Source organism: Dermacentor variabilis, chromosome 3 (genome assembly GCF_050947875.1).
Source record: "Dermacentor variabilis isolate Ectoservices chromosome 3, ASM5094787v1, whole genome shotgun sequence".
Lineage (NCBI taxonomy): Eukaryota > Metazoa > Arthropoda > Arachnida > Ixodida > Ixodidae > Dermacentor > Dermacentor variabilis.
Window position 1 is genome coordinate 77016454 of NC_134570.1, and position 26495 is coordinate 77042948.

Here is a 26495-nt window from a genome sequence, read left to right on the forward strand (position 1 = left end):
GGCACATTATAGAATCCTAAGAGGCAAAACATAATAGTAAGTCAACCACTATAAGGCGTCTATAATAACCATCCGGAATAGCTTGAGACGTAAAACTCTATAATTATTCTAATAATTCTGCAGTTTGGCTGAGTCGGTTGCCTGAGAAGTCAACATCAATTTCAATTTTCGCGCTCCTTTTTGCAATCCTCGCCTGTTCAGCGAGTTCCCAAACTTCGGCTGGCAACAAGACATTGTTGTTATCATGGCGGCTAAGAGAAAGCGCGAAGCTGTCGAAGACAGCGGAGAATTTACAAAGTTTGACGTTCCTAAGCACATCAAAAGTCAAGAAAAGCGGCTCATTGTCGTCTTGGAAAAGGCCAACCTCGAGTCTGTCAAGGTGAGCAATGTGCTGACAACATTTAGTTCGATACGTGCGACCCACGTGCAAGCGTTGTGGACGGATGCTGGCATGTGCCTTGGCTGTTTCTGTTGCTCGCTTAGGTCGGCAAGTCATTTGAACTGCTGAACTGCGATGACCACATCCAGCAGATGCGAAAGTTCAAGAAAGACCCGGCTTTCTGTCGGCCAGACATTACTCACCAGGTGAGAGGACGCGACAAATCGCGTACACGTCGTACGAGACAGTAGACACCAAAGTTCATAGACCGCGATATGCCATGCGGCATTCGCGCACCCATTTAAAGGGAACGCCGTAGCGCACGCTCGAAGTTTAAGCTGCACGTTGATATTGCGAGGGAATTCGGTGTTCTTGCGGCGAAAGCAGTTGACACACCCTTGCCACCGGTACCGTATCGGCGGCGCACAGTTTTCCATCCTAAGGAACTACACGGAAGCAGCAGTACTGCAAGGGCGGTTTGGAGAGTGTGCCCATGCAGCGCCTCCTCAATATTGGAGGAGGCGCTGGCCCATGCGAGTGTAACGCTTACCATGTTGCCGGAAATGGGCTCATCCATTTTCGATGCTATCGCGTTCCGTCGTTTTATTTAGAAAAATAGTATGATAAGGTGGAAGCTTGGGCGAGTTAATGATTCAGTATCGACATGAGTGCGCTACGAAACGCGTGCAGTAATACATTTCTGCGAGTGAACTACTTGCCTAGCTCCTGTAGTGTTGCCTGCTAGGCAGGAAATGGAGTATAGGCGCGAGTACTCCGTTGTCATAACTATTATTGACATCCTTCTTGCATTACCTTGAAGTTATTTTTTGATAGGATACTCCTGCTACCCTACTTCTCTGCTGTAGTTGTTGTCATTGTTGTGGAAATGCTACTTTACCCTAGTAGTGTGTAACATTTAATGTTTTGTCCACTCTCTTCCTTTGGTTATATAACAGTTCATCCTAGCATGTTGATGTGACATGTTCATTTGCAGTGCCTGCTGATGCTGTTTGACAGTCCGTTGAACAGAGCTGGCCTCCTTCAGGTGTACGTCCGCACCGAAAAGAACGTCCTCATCGAAATCAACCCTCAGACCAGAATACCTAGAACCTTCAAGCGGTTTTCTGGGTTGATGGGTAAGTACATATAAACTACCCGGCATTAAAAAATTACTGCATAGATACGTGTAAAGGGTGCACCCATGTAAGGGCCGCACCCAGAACTTGGCATCCCAAAATTTGAAGAAAAGAATTTCCAGCAGAGAAGCAATTGCGTTCGGTTCCCCCATGCCTGCGCATATGCATCGGTGAACCTGAGAATGTGTATCCTCTGCTGCAGCCGTTGTATGTAGTTTAGCATCTGTGTGTGTGTGTGCGTGTGAGGCAAAGAGTGGAATAAATATATATATTTTTAAATTGTGCAGAAGCTTCAAGTACGTTAATAACAGAGCACCTCTACAAATCGGCTTGCTTCATTAAAAGAAGGATGTGCTTAAAGGCATTACATGTGTCAGTGAGGACGTTAAGTAGCATTTGTTGTTTCCATGCGTAATTCCATAGTGTACAAAACCGTTAACCTGCAGCATTTCTGGAGCCCTCTCCATCAGATCAGATCAGCCATCACATCCATGTCTGATCTCCTCCGTGTCCAAAGTCTGTCAGCAGCAGTGTGCATTTTTATTTTGCACTTGTAGACCTTATCATTTAGCGAAGGTGATGTCAGATCCGCGGGCTAGTCTGATGCTATTGTAGTAGCAGTGTGCGGGTCTACGTGCGGTTGGCTCTATGTCGGAAATATATTTGTCGACGGCGCGCAGTTTTTGCCGTGCGATACCTATCGTAAGTTGCATATTTCCGACGGGGCAGATCACATGCTTGCAATTTAATGTTGTTCCATTGCTTAGTACCACCATGCCAAAATGTCGACAAATCATAACAATTAGCAGTACATCCTTTGCTGGCCCATCTAAAGCACGCCACTTGTGTATTGTACGCATAGACCTGATCGTGATTCGTCTTTCCCGCTGATATCTGCGTGTGTGCTTATGCTTATAAAAAATATTGGATATAATGTAGGTATTTTCATGTCCAATCTGACTTCTTCATACTAACGAGATTCAACTGTAGTCTGTCTCATTTACCGTATTTGCACGATTCTACTGCGCCCCTGATTGTAACGCACAGTTGCATTACCGCCCAAAATATTGAAAATAACTTGGTGCCGATTCTACCACGCACATCAAGTAATGAAACCTGAGTCAACATGCACCAAGTTGAAACAATTTTATGGAACATACAAAGGCATGCAGCCGCTCACACAGCTGAATCTTAGTAGGTAGTCGCTATCGGAGTCCGACAGCACCTCCTTTTCACTGTCTACCGACCACAGAAAGTCATCTTCAGTTTCATCTAATGCATTAGAAATGCGACATGTACAGCAAACTTGAAAATGGCTACCACAAACCAAGGCACAAAAAAAAAAAAAAAAAAAAAAGGAAACATCCATTCGATGCCAGTTTGGCTAGCTACCTTGCACTGAGGTTTTCTTTTTTTAGTAAAAATTGGTTTCATTTTTGATTTTGAGTAGAATTATTTACGATTCTAACGTGCATGTAAATTTGAACATGCTTTTTATCCCAAAAAGGTGCGCGTTACCATCATGCAAATACGGTATTTATGTTTTAGTATTAAATGCACTCACATAACTTCTTCATAGTCGCATTGTTGTGCCTTTTATTGACTGCGTTTCGAAAACTTTTGTTATTATGTGTATAGGGTGTAACTGCAGTGTTTAACAGCAGGCTCTGCAGTTGTACAGCCCATTTTCACATTACAAACTTGCTGAATCAAACATTCACAAAAGGAAGAGGCAAGCTTGACTAGAGTTGCAATTTGGGCCTGTTGTTATGTCATTGTAAGGTATTCAAGTAATGCAAGCAGTAAGGCAGACACAAGAGGGCACAGATACTTGCACACAGTACTAAATTCCAGCAGCAGTTTATTTCTCTAAATCAGTGGCGCTTATACAGTAGACTTAAATTATTTATTAAATCTGGTTAATTCGAATTTTTGGTTCGATCCCGACCAAAGGTCCCGGCTGGCGTCCATGCATTTCTGTGGGTCCAAACTTTTGTTATTTTGATTCTAAAATTGGCCTTTGCCGGATAAAATTTGAACTTGACCAGTCAGCATGCACATACTTGATCCCTGTGGAGTACCTGATAACGAACCCTTTAGTAGTAGCATGTCTGAATGAAGCTTAGGGGACAGTGAATGCATTGAACACACATTGTCTCTAATCGAAAACTCCTATTTTCGGCCCGCTCTAGGAAGATTTTCAAGCAATAACTGTAGTTCACAATGCCTGATTACGGTATTTACCTGATTCTAAGGCACTCCTTTCTTTTTTTTTTTTTTTTGAAGAAAATCAGACCAAATATTGTTTGTGCGGTGCAATCGGACACGACACCAAAACCGCCTTTGCAACAATCGTATGCTTAGGGCATAACATAAAAAAAAAAAAATAATAATGTAGCGAAGCTGAGTTTACGAAACCGGCCGCAACTGTGCAACAATATTTCTTGCTAAAAAATTAAGTGCACTGTAGATTTCTACTTTGTTTAGGAGCTTTAATTTCACTCCTATGCTAGTTTTCTACTTTGGGCACATAGAAAGTGGGTGTGCATTTAATTAGGTGTGTGTCAGGCTGGGGAAACGATGCCAAATTAATCGGTTTGGTGTTTTGGTATTTTATTGCAATAGCCAATACATGGACACTCCAAGTGAATTTTTGCCGTTGGCATCGCCATGAGGTTCCGTATATATTTAGGTACATGTATACTATATGCCACACCATGCTATATGACATGCTGTATATGCTGTTCATATTGCCCCGCCATTCTACCACTAAAGTTGCTCATACCAAGTCTTATATTCTTGACAAAATTATTGCTCAGAATTTTGAGAATGGCAGCTCCCAAACAACTGTCATGAAATAAAACAGCCACAGAGCATTGTGTTATCTTAAATCTTCTCAGACTTCGATATTATAAGTATTAAACAATTGCAGCACTCAAACCTGAAAATTATTTCATTTGATTGGTGCGGCTGTGCACTACCTCCAGGATCGACCCAGAAAAATATTTTAAACCTACTCGATACGGAAAAATGGTGCTAAAGTCGCTAAGAAAGACATTGGCTTTAATTAATAAGCATAAATGAAAGTGTCTGATGGCAGGATTCAAACAGAACCCCTAGCACAACAGCTAATTTTTGCTTAGGCTATGTTTACTTTTCTCTGCACCTTGTTTAATTCGACCCCACTGGATAATTCACTCAATTTCATCGGTCCTGTTGGGGTTGAATTAATAGAAGTTGACAGCACCATCTACCAAAACAAGTATGTAGCACGTGCACAAGTATAGGAAAACATGTGAGCAATGAAATGATTAAAAAGAGTAACACACAAAGAAAATTCGAGGGCAGCTAAACACTTATGAGTTGTGAATGCAGAAGCATGAATGTCCATTTGAACTCTGCTGACTGGTCCTTCGAGTCAAGAACTCTTTGCGGTCAAGCGAGCACGTTGAGGCACTTGGTGCGTTTTGATTTAACTTTACCAAGGCGCAGTTAGAACACAGGCGAGAGCTTGCGCGGTGAAGAAACGCGCGGATAAGACAGGCTTCCGAGAGTGAGGGGAAAGCAGCGACGCCCTGTCTCCTCGCACAACACCTGGCACACTGGTGTTCTGTTTCACCCACTATAACCCGTTGAGGCACGCTCGTGATGTGGCATCACAGTCAATGGGAATTTAGGCTGCTACAGACACTGGATGCAGCCTTTTTTTGCTCAGTAAGCCATTTGACGCTTTTGCATCTAAACTCTACAGACAGTGGTTATTAGGAGTCGAGGTCAGGGATTGTGCAGGAAATCTAACTCCTTGCTTGACTGTGCTGCATGTGGTTTGCTTACATGTTACACCAATTGCTGTAATCTCTTATGCCTTGGTTATCAAGTTAGGTCAGCTTGCTTTGTTAACGCGATAACGTTAAGGAGCTTGTGTTGCAGAAAATCCGGTGTCGGCGTCGGACGTCGTTTCGGCAAAAAGATTTTTGAACCGTGTATACACAGGCCTTCCATGTGACGCAAGGAATTGACTCAGCTAATTGAATTTCTCAAGCTAAAATGCATGGAAAGATAGTAAACTACGACTTCCACATAACTTACGGACATGATAGCTTTCGGATTGTAATTTAATTATATGAGAAAGCATAATTCCGTTAAGTGAAAACTCATACAACGCCCTTTTCCAGCCTTTCTTCAATGCACAAACCAGAGACGGCGTCTGCCATTAGTGCACGCCGGCGCCTAAATATCCGAGTCCGTGGAGCAGTGGGCCCACTTCCTTGGAACGGAGCAGTGGGCCCACTTCCTTGAAACACTTCCAGATAGTGCTTGCCTCTGCCGCATCGCACTGCATGCAAGAGGCAGTGTCTCTACCAGAAAGCCTGCCTTCGTGCATAGCTTTCGCCGCGAGCGTTTCCCGGTAAACATTACGGTTACAGACGCACATTTTACTGGTGCTGACATATGGGGCAGAGACTTGGAGCCTGACAATGAAGCTTGAGAACAAGTTAAGGACTACAAAAAGAGTGATGGAACAAAGAATGCTAGGAATAGCCTTGAGAGACAGAAAGAGAGCAGTTTGGATCGGAGAGCAAACGGGTATAGCCGATATTGTAATTGACATGAAGAGAAAGAAATGGCACTGGGCAGGTCATGTAATGCCTGATAACCGTTGGACCATTAGGGTTACAGAATCGGTACCAAGAGAAGGGAAGTGCAGTAGAGGATGGCAGAAGACTAGGTGGTGCAATGAAATTAGGAAATCTGTGGGTGCTAGTTGGAAATGGTTGGCGCAGGACAGGGGTAATTGGAGATCTCGGGGAGAGGCCTTTGTCCTGCAGTGGGCATAAAATAGGTTGATGATGATGATGCTGCAGTTGCCGGGAAGCGTTAGAAGCAGTCAGGAATTATTGAATGCTATCGCATGCCACTCTTAAAGACGAAGCTTAGGCATCCTCCAAATTTTTGCTCAGCTCTTAGGTGCCCATTCCTGCATTGAGCTTAGGCGTGCCTCCATGTCATACCTCGTAACAGAGCAAATGCACACGGTGAAAGATGAAGAAATAGCACGGAGCACAACGGAAGATGAAAGAAGACCATGCAAGGAGGAAAGTGGAGGAGGAGCCTACAGTGAAAGCTTGAGGCAGAAAGTGGAAGAGGAGGAGAGGGGAAACGGCCTGCGTGTGTGCTTAGTTGCCGGCGGCCACATGGGTGATCTCATCTGTGCTTCTGAGGGGGCCAAGGTGGCATGAGGTGGTGGGGAGGGCTACCCTTGTCCACGGCGTCAGCTGCTGAGGTCAGTCTGTGGTACCAGCATGTGTGATGGAGATCGCTGCTCCTGCAAGGGATGATAGCAAGCGTCTACAAGTAAGACTCGACGTGACGCTCCCTTTGGTATTGTCGCCGCTGACACTAGTGGCACAATTTCCCTGCGACAGAGGGCCGCTCTCGTCATTTGTGGAACGAAAGCATGAGAAGAAAAGTGTAGTGTCGCACAAGACGGGCTTTGCAGCAACGGACGCTACGATATGGCACCAGAGTAGTGCACATCGTCGGTACATAAACTTAGTGCACTACTTACAGGATTCTCTTTCTAATATAAACCATGTGCCTATATAATCGTTATACAAAATATTGACACACGAAATGAGAGCACATGTAGAGCTACATTCGAATTTCACATTAGGGAGTATCATAGCTGTCAGTCAATTTTTACCCTCAGTGACAGCATCATTAAAAGTGATGGAGAATCTGTGTTCCTAGCAGAATACATTGAAAAAACCATCTTGCTTATATTTGCTTACTTTGTTGCAGTCTTCATGCAACCTATCATTTGAACGTCTGCCACAAGTTAAAGGAACATGGTAGACCATGCAAGTTCTGCAAGGTCTACAGCTAAAGCTGACCAAAATCATTTTTATGGGCATGTTTCGGTGTGTTTGTACACTGGCACCGATTGCAAATGGCTGAAGAAATAACAAGCTACATTATGAGTGAATTTTATGTTCCCTGCTAGGTGCGCAGTGTAATACCTGGCTCAGCTTTCCATGACAGCACGGTTTAAAATCTGGCCAGGTTCCTTTTAACAGATTCAAGAACTTTTTGGCACAATTTGGAGAATATATCCCCCTGTAGCAGAAGTAACATGGCGTATTAGTCAAGTTGCTGCTTCATGCACTGGTACCTATGAATACTATTTCAAGCATGACAGGTGTGCTGCAGCCTCTAAACAATTGCCTTCATTCTTCTTGTAACATTGATAGGCAATTCCTTTTTTGTTTTCTTTTTTCGAATAAATGACTTTTGTTGTCATATATCATTTGACAGTTCCTTGATGAGCACTTGAGTTGTAGATCATGTGGGGACAACGCTGTCTTTTCAGTTCAACTCCTGCACAAGCTTTGCATCCGAGCTGGAAGTGGATCTGTAAAGCTCTTAAAAGTGAGTAGTTGCCGTTTCCAACTTCTCTTGAGAAACTTAAGTCTGAAACTAACACAGCGCCCATTTAAAAGAAACGTGTACATGCACCGATGAATCCCTTCATCTGTAATGGCCGTCTTCTGTCTTATCCCTTGTATCCATGTCCCTGCCATCACTTTCGTTGGGTGCTTCCTTGCCACAAAAAGCCCTGCTCTGGGAGTGATAGGTCTTTGTGAGTGACAATGTGCTTGCGATCTGTGAGTGATACGTCATTGAAGGAATCCATCCCATTCAGCTCTTTCTAGTAAGTATTGAAAGTCTCGCATACCAACATATATATTAGGGAGAGAAGTGAGAATGTGGCCGCTTTGTGAACAGGGAAATCGGGTCAAGGAAATCCTTCTAGTCCCCTTTTCAAACTGACACTTTGTGCAGTGAGCTGTCTTCTTTGTCCCCACATTTGAACATTTCGGCTGCTTGTGCATGGTGGTGCGTGACATGGCATGCTCATTGTTGCTAAATAGCTAGGGCTCCTGCTTTTAGAACAGTATTTAATGCGTTAGCATTCTCTAGGTACACCACACACTTTCCAGGAACTATCTATCTATGTTTGTATGTTTTATCTCACTGTTTTCCTGCCTAGCTGGGTCACTTGGTAGTCCGTGGCTGAATGGATAGCACATCGGCTGCTTTATTTAGGGAACAAGGTTTGAAACCAACCATTGTACCAACTTGGGTCACTGAATATGTGGCAGTTTGTACATGGGAACCTCTTTCATGCTGACATGGGTACTCGGGTAACTAGGTATGCTCCACTGGGAATGTGGGTTCGCTTTTGCTCAGCATTGCAGAAATATAAGGGATCTTTTTTTTCCTTCTAGAGGTCGCACATATCTAGTCACTCAAGTTGGCATCAAAGACGTTCACTGAAGACCAGCAAAGACTGAGTAACACATACCCAGTGTTCCAAGTCGGCTTCAAAGAGTTTCTTCATATAGCGGTACCTAACCAGTCTCGCATCTGCAGTGACCCATGTCGGCATGAAAGAGGTTCACCGAAGAGCGGTCCGTATGTGCACATAGGCACATAATCTGTGACCCAAGTTGGTCTGATGGTTGGTTTCAAACCCTGTTACCTCAGCACAGCAGCCGATGCACCATCCATTCGACCACAGACTGCCCAGTGACTCAAGTAGGCGGGAGAACGGTTAAATGCAAACGCATATAGATACAAGCATAGATAGACACTTAGCCCCTGGAAATTGTGTGAAGTATCCTAAAACACATTAAAAAGTGCTTCAGGGCCCCTTTCTATTTGTAAAATATGAGAAGGGATGTAAAATTTTTGGTAAGTGCTACTTCTCTTTGTCTCATGAGTGCAGGTCATCAAGAATCCTGTTACAGACTGGCTTCCTGTAGGCTGCCGGAAGATATCCATGTCTTTACATGCCGACAAACTAGTCAGGCCGAGGGAGATTGTCCCTGAAACAGATGAGCCAATAGTTGTGGTTATTGGAGCCATGGCTCACGGTTCGGTGAGTTTATTCTGACTGCTTGCATCATCTGCATATCCTCTTTGGAGCTGTCGTTTCCTCACAGCGATTCTAATTGGACTAACGAGTTCACTGTGAAAATCTCCTTGTGTGGGCAAATGACTCAGCAGTTTCAGCATAAAGAGAGGAGGGTGTGGTAATTCATTGGTTGAGCAGGAATGAGTTCATTGCACCAAGAGCAACCAACATCAGTTCCAGTGGCTCCTTAATTTATGGTGGAGTGCGAGGAAAACAAGTCATTCTTACAGCAACATCTTCACCAGTGTGTCGTTGCTGTTCTGCTGTTTGTCCATAAGACTGAAGAAATTTTTCTGAAAGAACTATGATACATGACACCTTCCTCCCAGCTGCTTTCAGGACATATGGAACATTCCAATGGAAATGCGAGGGAACATATTCTCATTGTCCTCCCTGCAGTATGGTAGAGTACAGTCAAATCTCGATTTAATGAAATTTGCAATGTTAAGAACTATTTTCATTTTGCGATCTTAGTTTCATTGAAAACCGTGTATTTTTTTCCGTGATTTAACAAAGTAATTTCTTGACACGGTTTCAACTTGACAAAGTTTTCGGCCATATGAAGCATGTACTTGGAGCCTGTATGGTTAGTAAACCTACCAAAAAGCACTGTACAAGTGTTGCCCAAGGCAAAAGTTATTTCAAGTGTCTTCCGCATGAAAAGTTCGAGCGTAAAAAACCCGTTAAAGCGGCCGCGCCGGGACGCTGTGGGCAGGAAACGCTGCTGCATTGTTTGTCGCATTTGTAAACAACTTGTAGAGGCCAACGGCAGCTCACAGCGCTCGGAGAAACATGACAGCTAGCGATTCCTTCTGCTCAGGGGGGATGGGGAAGGCATTAACACGTGATAACGTTATCAAGCATGCTCAGGATGGGGGTGGGGGGTCAGGAACGTGAGCCTATCGGCCAAGATACGGGCCATGCGCTGTATCTTGCTCGCTCACGTTGTGACAGCAAGTTCGTGGTCATCGACTGAGATCTGTTACCCGAGTGCGTGTGACACTGATAGAACTATGGATCTTACTTCGTGTAGTTTTCTCCTTGCTGTGGCTTTTCTAGTCTTTTTTTATTCCAGGATGGATATCCATATCTTCTTGCACTTTTGTTTTCAATTTGTGAGTTCCAGCTGTGGGCACTAAGCGCGGTCACCCATGCTATGTACAAGATTTACAGCACCGCGCGATGCAACATGCACAAATCTCACACGCTGTGAGCAACCTCAATGCATTGCTGTCAGCGTGATCTGCACCGCACGGGCTGGCACTCATAACTGCACTATTATGGAGTGACCTTGCAATTTGTTTGAGTGCTTACTAACAAGATACTATCCACCGGGAATGCTCCGAGAATTTGTAAAGTTGTTGATAATGCTGGAACTTCAAAATCTTGTGTTAACGAAACTTGCAATTTAACAAAGTTTTTCACTGCGAGTGCAACATCGTTATATTGAGGTTCGACTGTATGTGCTCCCATGGGGCAAAGAATTGCGCAATGCTTGCTACCTCAAATGCTTCGAGTGCATCTCGCGCTATGAGGGGTCCTTCTTTCGGCCGGCTCGGCTTGTTTCTTTGTTTCCTTGTCGCATTGTGTACCAGTTTTAGAGTGAGAGGTCTACAGTTCATGCTCACAGGGGCAGAGCTTTACCCATTCCCAGTCTGAACTATTTTATGTGTGACACTTATGGGGCACATGGTTGTGAACTGAATAAACATGACCTTTGATAATTATTCTATTTGTTTGTATTGAATAGGAATTCTGGGAAAACTTATGCAAAGTGCAGTTAAAATCCATGCCAATCAGCAGAATTGTGTAGGCATGGCTACAAAGATTGGGCCCACGTTGAGGCACCAGTCTTGGAGGCCATAGTATTGACGCAGCAACATACCCTGCCAACTCTCCCGGTTTGTCTGGAAAACTCCCAAATTCTTGCCAATCCTTCTGATTGTACAGGCATTGCCATAACTTTTTCGAAAAACTGTCCCAACCGCACCAAGAAAAGAGAAAAACATAATTGCCATTAAGCACTAAGTAGCTAGTCGAAGTCAGATTTTAATTCACGCCATTGGTGTGTAGGCAGTGTAAGTCTAACTCAATTTGCTTCAGATTGAGATATGTATTGAGGAGTGCGCATGAGGTAAAGGCCTAACATTGCATAATGGCTGTTTGCCTGCGTACAGCACTGTTATGCACTGAAGCATATTAAGAGAGGAAAGGGGCCACTGTAAGATGCGTATGTGTTCCTTAATTACACACATGCACCATCTCTGGTCACAGTACGAGCATCAATGTCTAAGTAAATCGTACTGGCAGCCATTCAGAGCTGGTACACAAAAGGACTACATGGTGAACATAGAAAATGGAACATTTATTCTTCACTCCGCACGGCTAATAAAGGAGGTCCGTGACGTACACGTCATGTGTCTAGAGTCCTGGATGATGCCCCGGGTTGCCAGCTGAAGACGCAGCATCATCTTCCCCCTACAGACTTAGGCACACAGGAGCTCTGCGTTGTCGATTTGACCTTTGGAGTGATGTCTCTGGGTTTGGAGCTTGGACCACTGGCATAGTATCCGGATCCGACTCTGGTGGCTCAGATTTTTGGGCAACCCCGCCAGACGGTCCCGGCACAACGTTGTCTCTCAGGTCTTGATCTTATTCCGCTGGTCGACCACCCACTGTTTCTGCTGGAGCTTCTCATCATTGTACTTGGTCCCAATGTCCACGTTGAATCCCCTGCTGTGTATCTGCTGTGACCATTCTCGCTCCCTGTTGTTCCCTCACTGTGGCAGGTGTCCACCTCGATCTCGTCCAGCTTCGTGTCCACACTTGTTGACCCTGTTGCCATTTTGTAGACTCGTATTCTGCACCTTTGTATCTGTTGCTTGTATATTTGGTGTGATGCAGTCAAAGTCCGTCCTTATTTGGTACCCCACTAGCAACTCTGCCGGAGACTTTCCTTCTTTTCCTGGAGTGCGACAGTAAGTGCACAAGAATCTGGCCAGCTGTGTTTTTAGTTTCGCCTGGGCTGTTTTCTTGAGTTTTTCTTTGACTGTGCGAACCGCCCTTTCCGCCATGCCATTGGACTGTGGATGATGTGGAGCCGTGGTGAGATGATGTATGCGATTCTGGTGCAGAAAGTCCTGTAAGAAAGTACTTTTAAACTGGGTCAGTTACTATGGTTTTGGGAAGACCGAACCTAGCAAAGATGACTTGTAGAGCGTCCGCAGTGGTTTCTTATGTGGCTGTCTTCATAGGGAGTGCTTCGATCCACTTAGTTGCTGCATCTGCCACGACTAATATTGTGTGCCCCTCCAGCGGTCCGGTAAAATCTTGATACAGGTAGCTCCACTTTTCATTGGTGACTGGGCATGGTACGGGCATATACCGTGGAGGCATTGATGCGGCTTCCGTACATATTTAACATGCGCATACCAGGCGTTCGATTTCTGCGTCCACATTTGAGAACCAAAATAGTGACCTGGCTGTCTTCTTCATAGCCGCCATCCCCGAGTGACTCTCGAGTCTCGTGTAACACATTCAAGACAGGTCTGATAGCAGCTGCGGGTATGACAATACGGTGTCCCCAGAAAATAAACTCCTGTGTAAGCGTCAGTTCCTGTCTTTTATTGAAGTAGGGTCAGTATTGCTCTTGATACTCCGCTAATACATTTGACCAACTTTTAAAAGTCAACTGTCTGACTTGCTGCAATGTAGCCTCCCAGTCCATCAGCTGTACTAGTTCCCGTGCTGTTATGGCTTTGTTTGCTAAGGATTCAGTGTATAGCACATACTTGGGTGTTTCTTCAAGACACTTGGCGTCTTCCCTGGTCGGAAGTGGCAGCCGACTCAGTGTATCAGCATTGGTGTTGTCCACACAATTTCAATGCTCTAAGGTATACTGATAATTGTCCAGCAGGAGGGCCCATCTTTGTATCCTGGCTGCTGCCATGGGCGGAATGGCTTTGTTCGGATTGAAGAGACCTGTCAGCGGTTTACGATCTGTCACCAAGACAAATTTGTTTCCATACAAATAGTCTTTAAACCGGGTCACCCCAAAAACCAGTGCCAAAACTTCCGTTTCCAGCCATAAATAGTTTCGTTCTGCTTGGATAAGTGTCCTGGAATGGAATCCTATGTGGTAGCCGATTCTATTTATTCGATGGGAGAGAACTGCACCCACTCCTACTGCTGATGCATCACATTCCAACCGCAATGTTTTTTTTGGGGTCATAGTGGGCTAAAAACCTTGAAGTCTGGATGGCTTCTTTTACGTGTTTGAAGGCAGTCTCTTCTGCCATTTTCATGTGGCTCCTTTCTTTCGAAGGTCGCACGAGGGAGCCAAGTATGTAGACAAATTAGGCAAAAACTTGGCATAATAATTGATCCCAGAAATGCCTCGAGTTCGGTCACCGAGATAGGTGTAGGGCCCCTTATGACAGCTGCTATATTGTCATCCTTGGGCTTGAGGCCAGAAGCATCCATGCAGTGACCCAGAAAAGTAATAATAATAATATTTGGGGTTTTACATGCCAAAACCACACCCAGAAAAAAAAAAAGTGTCTTCCCTTTGGTGGAATTTACATATGTTGTGATTCAGCCTAAATCCATTCTTTCGTAACTGTTGAAGCACTTGCCGTAACAATGTGATGTCGGTTTTCTTCTCCGCTACGATAATGTCATCGAAATAAACTTGGACACCTGAGAGATCAATGAAGAGCAAATCCATGCGTCTTTGAAAGATGGCTGGGGCTGAACTTACTGCAAATGAAAGTCTGTTGAAGCAGAATAGGCCCTTGTGTGTGTTTAGCACTGTTAATTCTTTAGCCTTGTCATCCAACGGCAGTTGATTGTAGGCTTGTGTCAAGTCGAGGGTGGTGATACTTCATCGCCGTTTAGTCGTGCGAAAATGTCTTCTACCCGTGGCAGGGGATATTTTTCGTAACTGTAGCGGCGTTCACAATCAGACGTAAATCTCCACAAACTCGGATGGATCCATCAGGTGTCACGACAGGAACTACAGGTGTTGTCCATTTTGCAGTTGTTACCGTCTGCCACCATCCGATCCAATGCCTTCAAAACCTATTCTACCAAGGCATAAGGTAGGGAAAGAGCTTTGCAGAAATGAGGTGTTGCTTTTGGCTTGAGTTTGAATTTCACTGGCAGGCCGGTAAATCTTCCAGGTCCTGAGGCAAATGCATCCTTGAAGTCATCTAGTAAAGTTTGTAGTGTCTTATCCGCTTAGTCCAGTAGTGCTTGCATCATCGATACAAGGTTGGGTCTCAGCATTCATATCCCACACTGGTTGAAGGCCTTTATAATGTCTCTTTCACAAAGTGCCGGGCCAGTGGTGTCTACGATCACTAAAGCTCCTGCTACCATCTGCCCATCATACGACGTAGTCGTGTGTACTTGACCCATGACGAAAAGCTCTACCAAAAAACGGGAAACTAGAATAGACATAGTGGTTAACGGTGGCCAGTTGTGCCAGTGCTACACTGTAGACACAGCGCTAACTGGTGACCCAGTATCTACCATCGTGCGAAGAGGTACACCATTCCAAGTAATTTCCTTAAAAACTGGCTTCACGGTGTGTCGGTTACTGTCTTGATGTGCCACGATGGTATGAAGTGATTCGCAATCGGGTGACCAGTGTTCGGAATCCGCCAATGTTGCGTAGCTATCGTGAGTCCTCGAGTGCCAGAACGGCACACCCGGGCGAGACGTCTGCACCGACCACATTTCCAACACACGGTGTTTTGGTGATAACGTGCTTCTTCTTCGTGAGTGCCGCTTCCGCATCTCGAGCATCGTTGGACACGCTGTGGAATTCGTCCTTCTCGAGAAAACCTTCTCGTATGGTTAAACCCGGTTTCGATGTCTGCATGCTTTTGCCGTGCTCACTGGAATTTTGCGCTGAAATGGCGAAGTCTTCTGCCTCCGATAAAGTTAGGTTATGGCTTGTGAGTAAAAGCCACCAAACGTCCTCATTTGCCATCCCACAGACAATTCGATCCCGTAACATTTGCTGCACAGAGATCCTAAAGTTGGACAGTTCGGCCAGTCACCGAATCTCTGCGATGAAGTCTTGCACATTCTCACCGGGTTGCTGTGCCCGGATAAAAAATGCATAACTTGCAGTGATTCTATTGATTTCTGGCCTAGAAATATGCGATGGCTTCTTGGTATGTAAGAGCATTGACTTGTGTTGGGTGACATCTTCTCTGGATGACGTATACTGCTGAGTCTAGCAATGAGGATATAAAAATGGTGTGGCGTTTCGCTTCGTCTGTTATCTCTTGCGCTTCCAGGTGCACCTCGAGTCGGATCTTGAAGCTTGTCGATGTGCCTTCGATGCCGTCGAACACGGGTGGTTTTCCGAAGCTCATTCTTTTCTACGTTGTGAACCCGATGCGTTCAGTGTCTTCCTGGTCGCCACTGATATGTCGCGATTGGCACACAAAAGGACTACACGGTGAACATAGAAAATGTAACGTTCATTGTTTGCTCCGCACAGCTATATGTAGGAGTTTTGTGACATACACGTCACGTGCCTAGAGTCCTGGTTGCCAGCTGAATACACAGCAGTTTGTGACGTTGCTGTAGCTGAGAAAAAAAAGTGATTTCTTATCTCTTGTCGTTGTCCTTCCCCCTGCCCCTTCTCTTATGGTCGATCTCCTGAATTTCGAGGTCCCCAGGTTAGCAGGTTTGCGGCGATATCGTTCGTTACCACTGGATGGTTTGAGCATGTGATCACTCATACTATTTCTCCATTTGTGATGTTGCTAAAGGCACTGCTTCATTGGGTTTTCTAGATTGAAAGAGAATTAAAAGAAAAGTTGTGAGGTGACCTGCCTTTGAAGGGACAAGGTAAAAGGACTTGTCGAAGCCTCACTTGCAAAGTTCCACAGTGCAACAGCAACCTTCTTGTCCCTTTCTAGACAAATCCAACCTTCATATGTGGCTTCTTCTGATAGACACCTTGAAAAAATAGCACAAATTCCTTAAAATCGCAATAAACACTGATATAGCGAGGATTTCAAAGAAATTGAAGGTAATGGCATGCAATTATTTGAGCAAAATTGCAGGCTCCTTGCTACATGTGCAAGAATATTTGATACATTTTCACGAGAGCATCGCATAGCGAGTAGGCAGGTTTATGAATCATGTTTGAAAGGTCTTGTGAAGCCCCTTGAAGGCTGGACATCGCTTTCTCAATTTTAATCACTTATGAACAGAGATGAATGTGCACCATTCGTGGCCCCCTAATTGTTGGTGCAGCTTGGGAAGCTTTCTCTGAGATGTCAGTCTTGGAGGTCATGTTCTGCCATTCCTGTGAACCAGAGGGCAATGCAGGGGTCACGGTGCAAAGGGCTGCAAATATTACCAATAGAGTAGTCCGAAGAGGTACTGAAAGCTTTTCTCAGGGAAAAAGAAAACCACACAATGCGAATAAATTACATTTTCTACACAGTATAATTTTATTGTACAGCAACAACAGTTAGCAGCTTGAAACTCGGTTTGCTCTCTCCGTCCGCCCATCGTCCTTTCTACAGTAAAAGCTAATTAATTTGAATTTCATGTGGACACCTATCAAATTCGAATTTAACGAAATTCGAACAAAGGATAATGATAAGCAGAAGGCTATATTTGATGATGGAAGGAGTGTGAGCCCCTCACCTCAGGAACCATCACCATATCTTTATGAAAGAAATGCGTGATCGTTTTCCGCTCTCTTTTTTATCTGTGCTTATCATGGACTGATTGAATATGTCTGAAAGCATCTTCCTCATCCTCTTCTAAACTGAAGAACAACCATGCGTGATTCAGTCCTTCCATCGACTGTGATAACAAACGCTGTGCCGATGCTTCCTCTTCCTCATCATCATCCTCTGCGGTGTGGTCATCGCCGGCTAGTTGAGTGATGAGGTCATTGGCTGGGATGGCACTGTAGAACACAGCGCAGCTGTCGACACTCAACGTAGTCCAAAGTCCACGTCGCCCAGCATTTCATGTGCATTAACAGGAACATGATCATGCTCATCAGGTCTCCTAGCCTTCGTGCTTGGAGCACCAAACTCATTGTAATGGAAACAGTTGACTATTGTTTCTGCCTTTATGTGGTTCCAGGCACAGACAAGCAGGTGCAGCGCAGTGAGGAGAGTCACTGTGTAAGCCTTCTCATTGTTGGCACACAAGACCATTTTCTAAAGAATGCGGCATGTACATTTAAACCTCGATACAGTCGAACCCACTTATAACAACTTTCAGGGGCCACGAAAATTCTATTGTTATGACCGATAATTGTTATCACCAGGTTGCATGAAAAAAATCAAAATAGGGTGATGGCAGAGCTGTTGTGAGAAAACTATTATGGCGGGGAGGCCAGTGCCCCTCCCCACCACCTTCCTCCATCTGTCTGCTGATTGTGTTCACTCGTTTAACTGCTTCCTGGGCGCTCCCATCACGTGTAACAAGCCACGGCTCTCGCCGTTAAAAAAATTGCACGGCTATAACAACTGCAAAGAGGTGTCACGGGTGGCAAGCGATATGCGAGTACCGCCGAGGCATCGCTTTGGTGGCCCCAAAAGGGGCCTTTTAAAAATTGCAAGAATGCTGCCGCAGCAGCCTTACAGGTTGATAAATCCAGAAGAAACGCTGAGGTGGGATTGCCACAAGCATCTCTACACGTACTTCTCACTGGCTTGTACGAGAAAACCCTACGTCCCTCAGCCTTGCAGGCTTTACGCGAAGCTCGCCGACATCCCTCTCCAAGGCATCCAGGTGCTCCACGTAGTGCAGCGGAAGGTTCCTTGCGAAAACGAAGCCCCAGAGTGAATTAATCATCTGCCAGGCCTCCTGTGAGGGCAGCATTGAGGCAGCTTGCCCTACTGCGTCATTGCTGCTGCCGTCGCCATCGCTATCTGATGCAAGCGCGTTCGCGACGATCGCCTCATTGGGCAGCCTGCCCTACCGCGCAATCGCTGCCGTCGCTGTCTGATGCAAGCACGGTTGTGACGATCGCCTCATCGTTTAGAAGCACTTAGTTTCCAAATCTACAGCCGTACAGCCTACGTGAAATCCACAATAGTACAGTCGCCGATCGATTTTCTTACACAGAAAGGGGCCGCAGAATTTTTCCAATTATTGGGCAATCGAAAAAAGCAAATTTGAAGAGAAAACAATTCCTTTTGGTGAATTTGGGAGTCGGCGACGAATGCTACGGTTTCATGCCATGTCGACGGTATCTTCACATCAGTGCTGCGAATCAAGCGATTCCAGCCACACTTTCGCGTGCACTCCGCCCCCACGGCTGATAGCATTGCCTGCACTGAAACGACCCTCCAACAGGTCGCCGAAACTCGAGATTACGCAACCTCCACTACTATATGCACGGTAGAATAGATTACACGATGCCGCACCATCTCGGGTATGCCCATTCTTTGCACATGCGGCCGATCACCTCTAAAGCGGGGCGCGCAGATGTGTATGTGTTCAGCTGCGCCTACAGCCATGCGCAGCCATGGCCAAGACGTGCACCAACTTAACCCCCCCCGCCCTTGCCCCTCACGCGTGCTTGATCGCGTTATCGCGAGCTCGCTCCCCTGCTCCTTTTCCCCTTTGCTTGCGCTGAAAGGCGGCACGAGCCACTACCTCTCTTGTCTCACCGCCGCACACTTTCACTCGCATCTAAAGCATGAAGTGCGCGGGACACAATGATGCGTCTCCACTTCAGCATTCGCTCTTGTCGCGCTGCGCGCAATTTGAGAGGTGCGTTTGCAAGCAGCCGTTTGCAATTCAACCATTTGACCATCTGCATCGACGGAAGTTTCCATTTATTAGGCAGTTTCAGTAGGGCATCCGCAACCAGCCACGTATGCAGCGCGTGAGGTTGTGTGTGCATAGTAAAGTGTGCGAGCACGATATGGCAGTAGTTGGCGGGATGCAGCTTTTGAAAAGCTGCGGACGCACGCAAGATACCATGCATGCTCCTGCGTTCTGCACATGGGCACTGATGCCTCTGCAGGTTTGCTGCGTACACAGAGCTGCTGCGGACGCCCAACTAAAGCTGTCTATTGTCTTGCCATCCCCTTGCGACGGAAACGATATTTCGTTATACAGTACTGAAGTTTGTTATATCGAGGTTTAACTGTATAAGAACTGTTCAAATATTTTATTGTGCGCTGGTTCATACGCTGAAGAGGTGCAGTCATATTTGCAGGAAGAAAAAGGGCTCAGTGGATTCCAACTCGGCGTCTCCCTTGTGCACCGAGCAGTTATCTATGAGGCGGAGAACATGTCTGTTGGTAAATTCAAGCCTTCGGTCTAGCTTTCTCGGGCACTGCTTAAGCAGCTCGCCCGTCATCCATGCCTTTTGTTGTTATAGCAATTATATGTGCACTATGTAGTTATTATATATATTTATGCATTATGTTAATATATTATATTGCAGTTGTATTCTATTTTAAGCCCAAGTGCGATAAGATTGCGGCCATCTGCCGTGAGTTGTAGGTGCGAGGCTAAGGGGGTGACGGTGAGCGTAAACAAGGGTGGCTTGCTCTCGCTTACGCAAAGGGTGGAGCAGAGATGGGCATGTCCTAGGAGAAGATGGGGGTAGGTTAGCGTGCTTCTCCTCTTCTACTTCGGCCACGGCTGTGCGCGGTCTATCTTAGAAGTAATCCACGGTGGGCAACCTAAGATAGCCGACGGCTTTGTGCACGCTGTGTTCTAGTGAACATAGTTTGTGTTGAAGTGAGAGGCAGCAGTAAGGGCTATTCGCTTGCCACTGCTGCTGCTCTTCTTCGTGTCGGTGTCCCAATAGCAGCAAGTGTTCGTGATCAAGTGAGATGTGTTCACGTTTGCCTGTGCACATGAGACATCATCGTTGGTAATTTAGCTAGTAAGTGAAGGTAAGTGAAGCAAGTATAAGGGCGATAAAACTACTATCCTTAATAATTCAGATAGTTGTCTAATAATTTGCTATTGTCAGTGCAAGGACTTACTGCTGTGTTCAATGTAGTGCGACAGTGTCCTGTTCAAATGTGCACTATGTACTGACCTAAACCTCCAGTGGTAGTCTTCGCTGACCTTTTCGTGTTTTCTAATAATTATAGCCATACTTGCAGCACAAAACTTAACTGTTAATTTCATGTTTTGGTTTGTGTTTCAGCAGCATTGTTAAATCAAAACTGCTGAGTACAATTGCCTTGTTGCATTATATATATATATATATATATATATATATATATATATAGCTTTTAATGGAACTAGGGTAGGGAAACAAATTAAGTTCAGCCCATCATGAATTTCGTTAAATTGGGGATTTTATATCATTGTTTGACTATTTTGCACCTGTTTCTATGTCACTGTCAAAATAGTGGTGTCCATGTGCAATTGTTCACACCTGCCGTGCATTTACTACTTAATGAACAAAAAAATGTTTCGTCCACACTGCTGGCACAGTGCAGTATCCAGATGGTCCTCTAGCCTTTTGTCCCATTGCATCTAGCTGGTAGTATGCTCTTGTCTTCAGCCCATGTGGCTTGTTATTTTAGCTGTAGGCACTCGGACTGAAAATAAAAATAAAAATGAAGAAAAAGAAGAAAACCAGCCTACTTTGCTCTCTAAGGAGTTTAGAACTGCAGTCGCTGTCTGCGTTTGTTGGTATTTCTTTTCAATTTCTGTTTGGCCGTTCGTCCAAGATTGATGGTGTGTACTCAGTGTTGCCAAGTGCTCTGCTCACACATTTGTTCATTAGTCAAGATAGTGATTACCTTGTAGTAGTTATCTTCTTCGAATCAGAGGTCAAAAGTTTCTGTATGTCAAATAGAATGCGGCACTGATATTGTGCGGATACCTATGCTGTCATTTGTTTATTTATATGTATACTTTTTAATGTGGGAGTTAACAATTTTTCAGTGGAAATGGTGGCATGATCCTTACTCAGTGAACGATGTTCTAGTGTAACTGCAGTTTTAGTATGTTTGTTTGCGCTTGCAAGAATTTCATACTTGCCACCTTTACCACATGGGTAATAGTTTTTATTTTTTGCAATTATACAGACACTCAAAGTGCATTCATGTCGCTGCCATTGTCGTGCTGCCTCGATATCGAAGGCGCACATGTGGCTTGCGAGCAGATGGCTAGAGGGTCTCCAGAGACATGGAGTGCATTTGGTTGCAAAAATGACAAAGTGGAATAAATGGCGATACTGCGTTTAATTGCCTTGTGGTGGAGCCACGACATACTGCTTTACTGCCTTCAGCTGCTGGCGCGAGCATTGTATGCGCGCGCACTATAAGCACACCAGTGTTCCAGCTGAGCTGATGTGTGTATGCACTGCTGGAACAGGCAGTCAAGTAAAGCTAACATTATGTAAAATTTTACTTAGTGCTAACGCCGACAGTTTCCTGTCAGTCTCATCTTGTGCACCGTCGACGTTCGACGACTGCGATGCCACTGGCGATGCTCCTCGTCACGCCAGCGCTGTGAGATGCCTGGTAGCTGCCAGGGCACTGTTGGTTCTGCCCACCAGGAGTTGCCTTGCTTGCTGCATCGTTTTAACTTGTCGTCCACATGTATAGTCAGAACACTGTCCGAGGAATTCATGCTGAACCACAAACTTTGCTATATCTCTCAGGGGTTGACCCTTTGGACAAAACTGCAAAATTTTCTTCTTGTGTAACGTAAGGCTGGACAATTCGATATTCAAGCAAAACTATTACAGATGCGGTTGCCCTGTCCTGTCGTAGAAATGTGGGGGGCAGTGGCTTGAACTTACAAAACCTCAACAGGCTGTGAACTTTGCCGATTCGGTAATTCAGAGTAAACTTGCAAATGCACTCTAAAAATGCGACATAGGCAAAAGCTTTTGTTGTACTTGGTTTTTGTACCATGTCCTGTTCATAATGCACTTTTGCAAGCTTATTTGCTACCTGTAGGAAATTTCTTTTTTTTTTTGCTCTTGATCTCTTCGTACTTATTTTTGCACGACTTATTTGTTTGTTTGGTGTGCCTGATTGTGTTCTATGTAGGATATCTTCAGCATAACCCCTTTGTGTCCTGCAAAGCATATCGAATTTAATTGTGTGCGTTTGATAGTGCAACTTGGGCAGAATTCGATAGCTATCTCTAGGGGGATGGGGAGTTGTGGCCAGCAGGCCTCAGGCATGCCTAGGGAGCCCTTCATCTGCTGCTCCTAAAATAGCTCTGAGGCTGGGACACTAAAGAGAAAACAGTACATCAATTTAGGTTAATAAAGCGCTTTCAAAACTATTTTTGCTAGTTTTGTTGTAAGAGGTTCATTATTAGAAAAGCAAATGAAGGCTAAACTTCCGTCTTTAAAACTTTAAACCTATATTCAAGTGCCAGTATGTCTTGGCATCACAGATTTCAAACTACTTTTTTTTTTATATTTAGGCCATTGTGGCACAGCAAAAATTTTTGAAACTTGCGAAGTTAAGTCTTTGGCTTATTTAAATGCTATGAAGTCCATCTTGTAGTCCAAAAAGTGAACTAGGCTTGAGTGCACATCTAATTCATGATGTCGCAGCGGACTTCGCAGGGTAACTTCAAGTCGCATCGCCACTCGCCTTTTGCCTTTGTATTATTATTTTGCTTACCAAGCTCCCTTTCATGTAAGGATACCTTTCTTGATATTGCAGAAAGTAATTTACTAATACAGCTCAAGCTATTCCTCCTTAGGCTACCTTCAAATTCCAGAACTCATAAGGTACACTAAAGTGGTGTGTGCTGTAAGGAGGTAACCAAGGAGTGCATACACAAATACAGACGAAGGAGTGTTCTCTTTACTGTTTGCTTGGCATTTGGTGATATTTGTTGTATAAAGTAGTTAGTGTAGCTGCTTTTGGGAACAGATGATCTTATTACATCAATATTTTCACGAAATTGCTGGAAATTAAGAAAAAATCATGAAGCATCAAGTTTATAATTGCGTAATCTAGAAGTAAAAAAAAAAGAGAGAAAGGCTATGACAATTCTGTAAATTGCTTCTATTTGAATATTTAAAGCTGACAAGTGAACAAAAATGAGATATGTGCTACTGTAATATGTACTACAGATCCCGGAGGAGAGCTTCTGCACAACTGACATAAATAACGTCAAAATTTGAAGTAACGTGTTAACTAAAAACGATGACAACTTTTTGTGGCAACAACAGCTAAAGCTACACACACACGCACTTGCACCTGCGAAGATTCTGCTTTTGTGTTACTACGCCAAATAGTGTCGATGTTTTGCTCGGGTTTCACAGGACCAGGAAAGTCAGACATGGATACCAGAAAGCCAAAAAACTAAGAACAGGAAGAAACGAAAATTTGTTTCCTAAGCATGCTTTTTATTTGTTATGAAATATATCTTTAACAAAACAATAAAAAGAATAATTCGTGGGGTTTGTCTTATGCCAAGTCGCTTCCAGTTGCTTACATTGGCGGGCTACATGCAGAAGCGCAGGGAAAAAATGCCTGCTTTGGCTGCGTATCTCTCACTGCGCTGCCGCAGAAAATTGTCGCCAAGTGCAGTACGTCGCATCTCCCTGTATTTTACGTTGTAACATATGTCGTTTATGAAATTGTGTAGATTTCCAAATTCGTAAATGAAAGTTCACAATTTCGTTAAGTGAAAGATCACAAATTCGTAACTCTGCCTCAAAAGCAGATGTTGCAGTTCAGTAAACTGCATCTGTTATAGCATCTGAAATGAACAAATATACATAGGCTTACAGCTTGTGTGAAATTGTTACAATGTTTCCAAGTATTTTCTAGAAGTCCTGCTCATAAAGTAGTGATATATTTCAAAGCTACACTCTGACAAAGTTCAAGTCCTGTGAGGCTTATCTTGTACCCTAAAAAAATAACTGTCGCATATCTTGCGTGTGCTCGCTTTCTTTAACACTGCATAAACAACATACAACATAATTTCTAAGCATGAATGACATGCGCAATTGAGCATGGCATCGCATTTTTGACAGGAAAGTCGCGAGTGCCAAGTGGTAAAGAAAGAAAATGCACACAAGATAGGTGACAATTATTGTTTGATGACAAGATGAGTCCTAAAGGGTGTAAACTTTTTTTTATGCGTAATCCACCAATTTTGTCTAATTCGTTCAATTTTTCAGAATTGTGATATCTTGCTTCATTGCTTAGTTAGAGTTGTAAGCTTGATGCTTCAGTATTTCTTTTATACGCAACAATTTTTGCAAGAGAATTGTTGGCCTAAGTCAGAAATCTACTCCATGCATAGTTGGCAGATAGATTGTAACTCTTCCTTTTTAATGAAGCAAACCTCATCAAATTTGGCACAGTGGTTGCCAAGTGAAACAACTCCCGCATTCCCATGTATTTAAATAGGAAGGCTTTTTCTATTAAGGTTTTGAGCATTAAGAAATTTTCCCAAACCATAGTCCTGCTGAGAGTTACTGATGGTATGGTGGGCCTGTAATGTCCGACACTGAAATGAGCACAAGCTTTGGTGTGGCCAAGTCAATCAGAAATGCAGGAATGTTTTTCCCCAAGTTTCTGTTTTGTTTTTTGAGTCCATTTTTCATTGTTCCAGGTGGATCCTGACTACACGGAAGGGTCTTTCTCAATCAGCCAGTACCCACTCTCGGCAGCACTTACTTGTTCAAAGCTGTGCTCTGCCTTTGAAGAGGCCTGGGGAGTGCACTGATCGCACCACCCACACCTAACCGTTGTCTATGGTCACTCATGAACTATCTTTGGGTTGTGGGTGGCAGGAGGCGCATTCATACAGAGTGGAAGAAATCAAGTGAAAAAAATCAAGTTTTACCATGGACTCTTACAGATTGAGAAACCTTTGCAGCTTTCAGTACACGAGCTCTTGGAGTCATGTGGGATCGCTCAATAAAGCTTGCATTATTTTTTACTTGAATTTTGTGTTTTTCATTAGTCGTAGCATAGTGTAAAAGGTTGTGTCTGCAGGGTTGTGTGCAAAGCAGGCCACGGGCTGTGCTTTGTAATGTCCCATTTCGTTTTCCATTCCTTTCACCCTTTGTCATTGGCTTGGACATGACTCGCACACTAACGTAATCCATGGGATTGGCCACTCAGTGCATCGTATAGCAAGAAAATAAGACTGGAAAATGGACTGGAACGTTACGAAATGCAGGCTCAGAAAAACAAAACACTGAAGATCTTGTCATAAATGCAACCCCTAATAAATAATTACCAGGGACTTAAAACTGAAAACGTAATGACAAATAGTCATGTCCTGCAAAGGTTTGTCAATAATGTGCACTGGAAGGACAATAAGCGGTAGGAATCTGTGGTGAAGTATAGTGTTTGTTTAGTTATGTTTCCATAAAGATCGCATTGCAATGAAGTAACTGCACTGTCTTTCTTCACATGCCTTCAACAGTCCAATTAACATGTTTAGAGTCTGTGTTGTAAGCATTAGAAGTACATTTGAAATCCTCTTGGCAAGTGTGTATAAGATGGAGGCACAATTGGCAAGATGCAACTCGTTTACAAATTACAGAATGTATAGCGCGAACAGGGTGCGTAAGTTGACACAGAAGTCGCAGCACTGCTAATGACTAATAGTTAATTGCACATGGTCAGTACACATATACCTTTATAGAACAAGAAGCAAGAAATGGGGGAGAAAAAAAAGCTAGATCACATCGATTACATACAAGCTAAGCCATCTGTGTCACAAGCCACTACCAAGAAAGGAACAAGATTTTTTTTACAAGGAAATGCAAGTATTTTAGCGTCTGTGATGTCTCTAGTCAGCTAAGCTGCATTGTTGACCAGCATTTGTACTCTGTTAAACAGAGGCTTACAACTGCAGTGTGTGGCAGGGTGACCAGTCGTTACCAGTTTCCTAACATTGTTGCTGTGTTCCTGCAAGCAGTTGTTGAGGCATCTGCCTGTCCGTCCAATACATTCTTTTCTTGCATGATGAAAGAATAGAGTAAACAACTACTTCCATGCATGAAATGAGCAAGTTGTGGTGCTTCCTAGCA

General features: G+C 44.3%; 1 protein-coding gene across 1 annotated transcript; it reads left to right on the forward strand.

Annotated features, from left to right (window-relative positions):
• The first annotated feature begins 238 nt into the window (after positions 1–238).
• On the forward strand, positions 239–25399 carry LOC142575903 (ribosomal RNA small subunit methyltransferase NEP1). The gene is made up of 6 exons (XM_075685692.1): positions 239–379; positions 484–585; positions 1374–1515; positions 7886–7944; positions 9305–9457; positions 25064–25399. Exons 1-6 carry the CDS (start codon positions 245–247, stop codon positions 25175–25177), a joined length of 705 nt encoding a protein of 234 aa, XP_075541807.1. The 5' UTR covers positions 239–244; the 3' UTR covers positions 25178–25399.
• Positions 25400–26495: the final 1096 nt, after the last annotated feature.

Excerpts from the sequence above, each read along its gene's own strand:
- LOC142575903 (XM_075685692.1), top strand. The coding sequence starts at position 245 with ATGGCGGCTAAGAGAAAGCGCGAAGCTGTCGAAGACAGCGGAGAATTT. Across the intron at positions 380-483 it reads CCAACCTCGAGTCTGTCAAG|GTCGGCAAGTCATTTGAACT; the intron begins GTGAGCAATGTG and ends TTGCTCGCTTAG. Across the intron at positions 586-1,373 it reads GGCCAGACATTACTCACCAG|TGCCTGCTGATGCTGTTTGA; the intron begins GTGAGAGGACGC and ends GTTCATTTGCAG.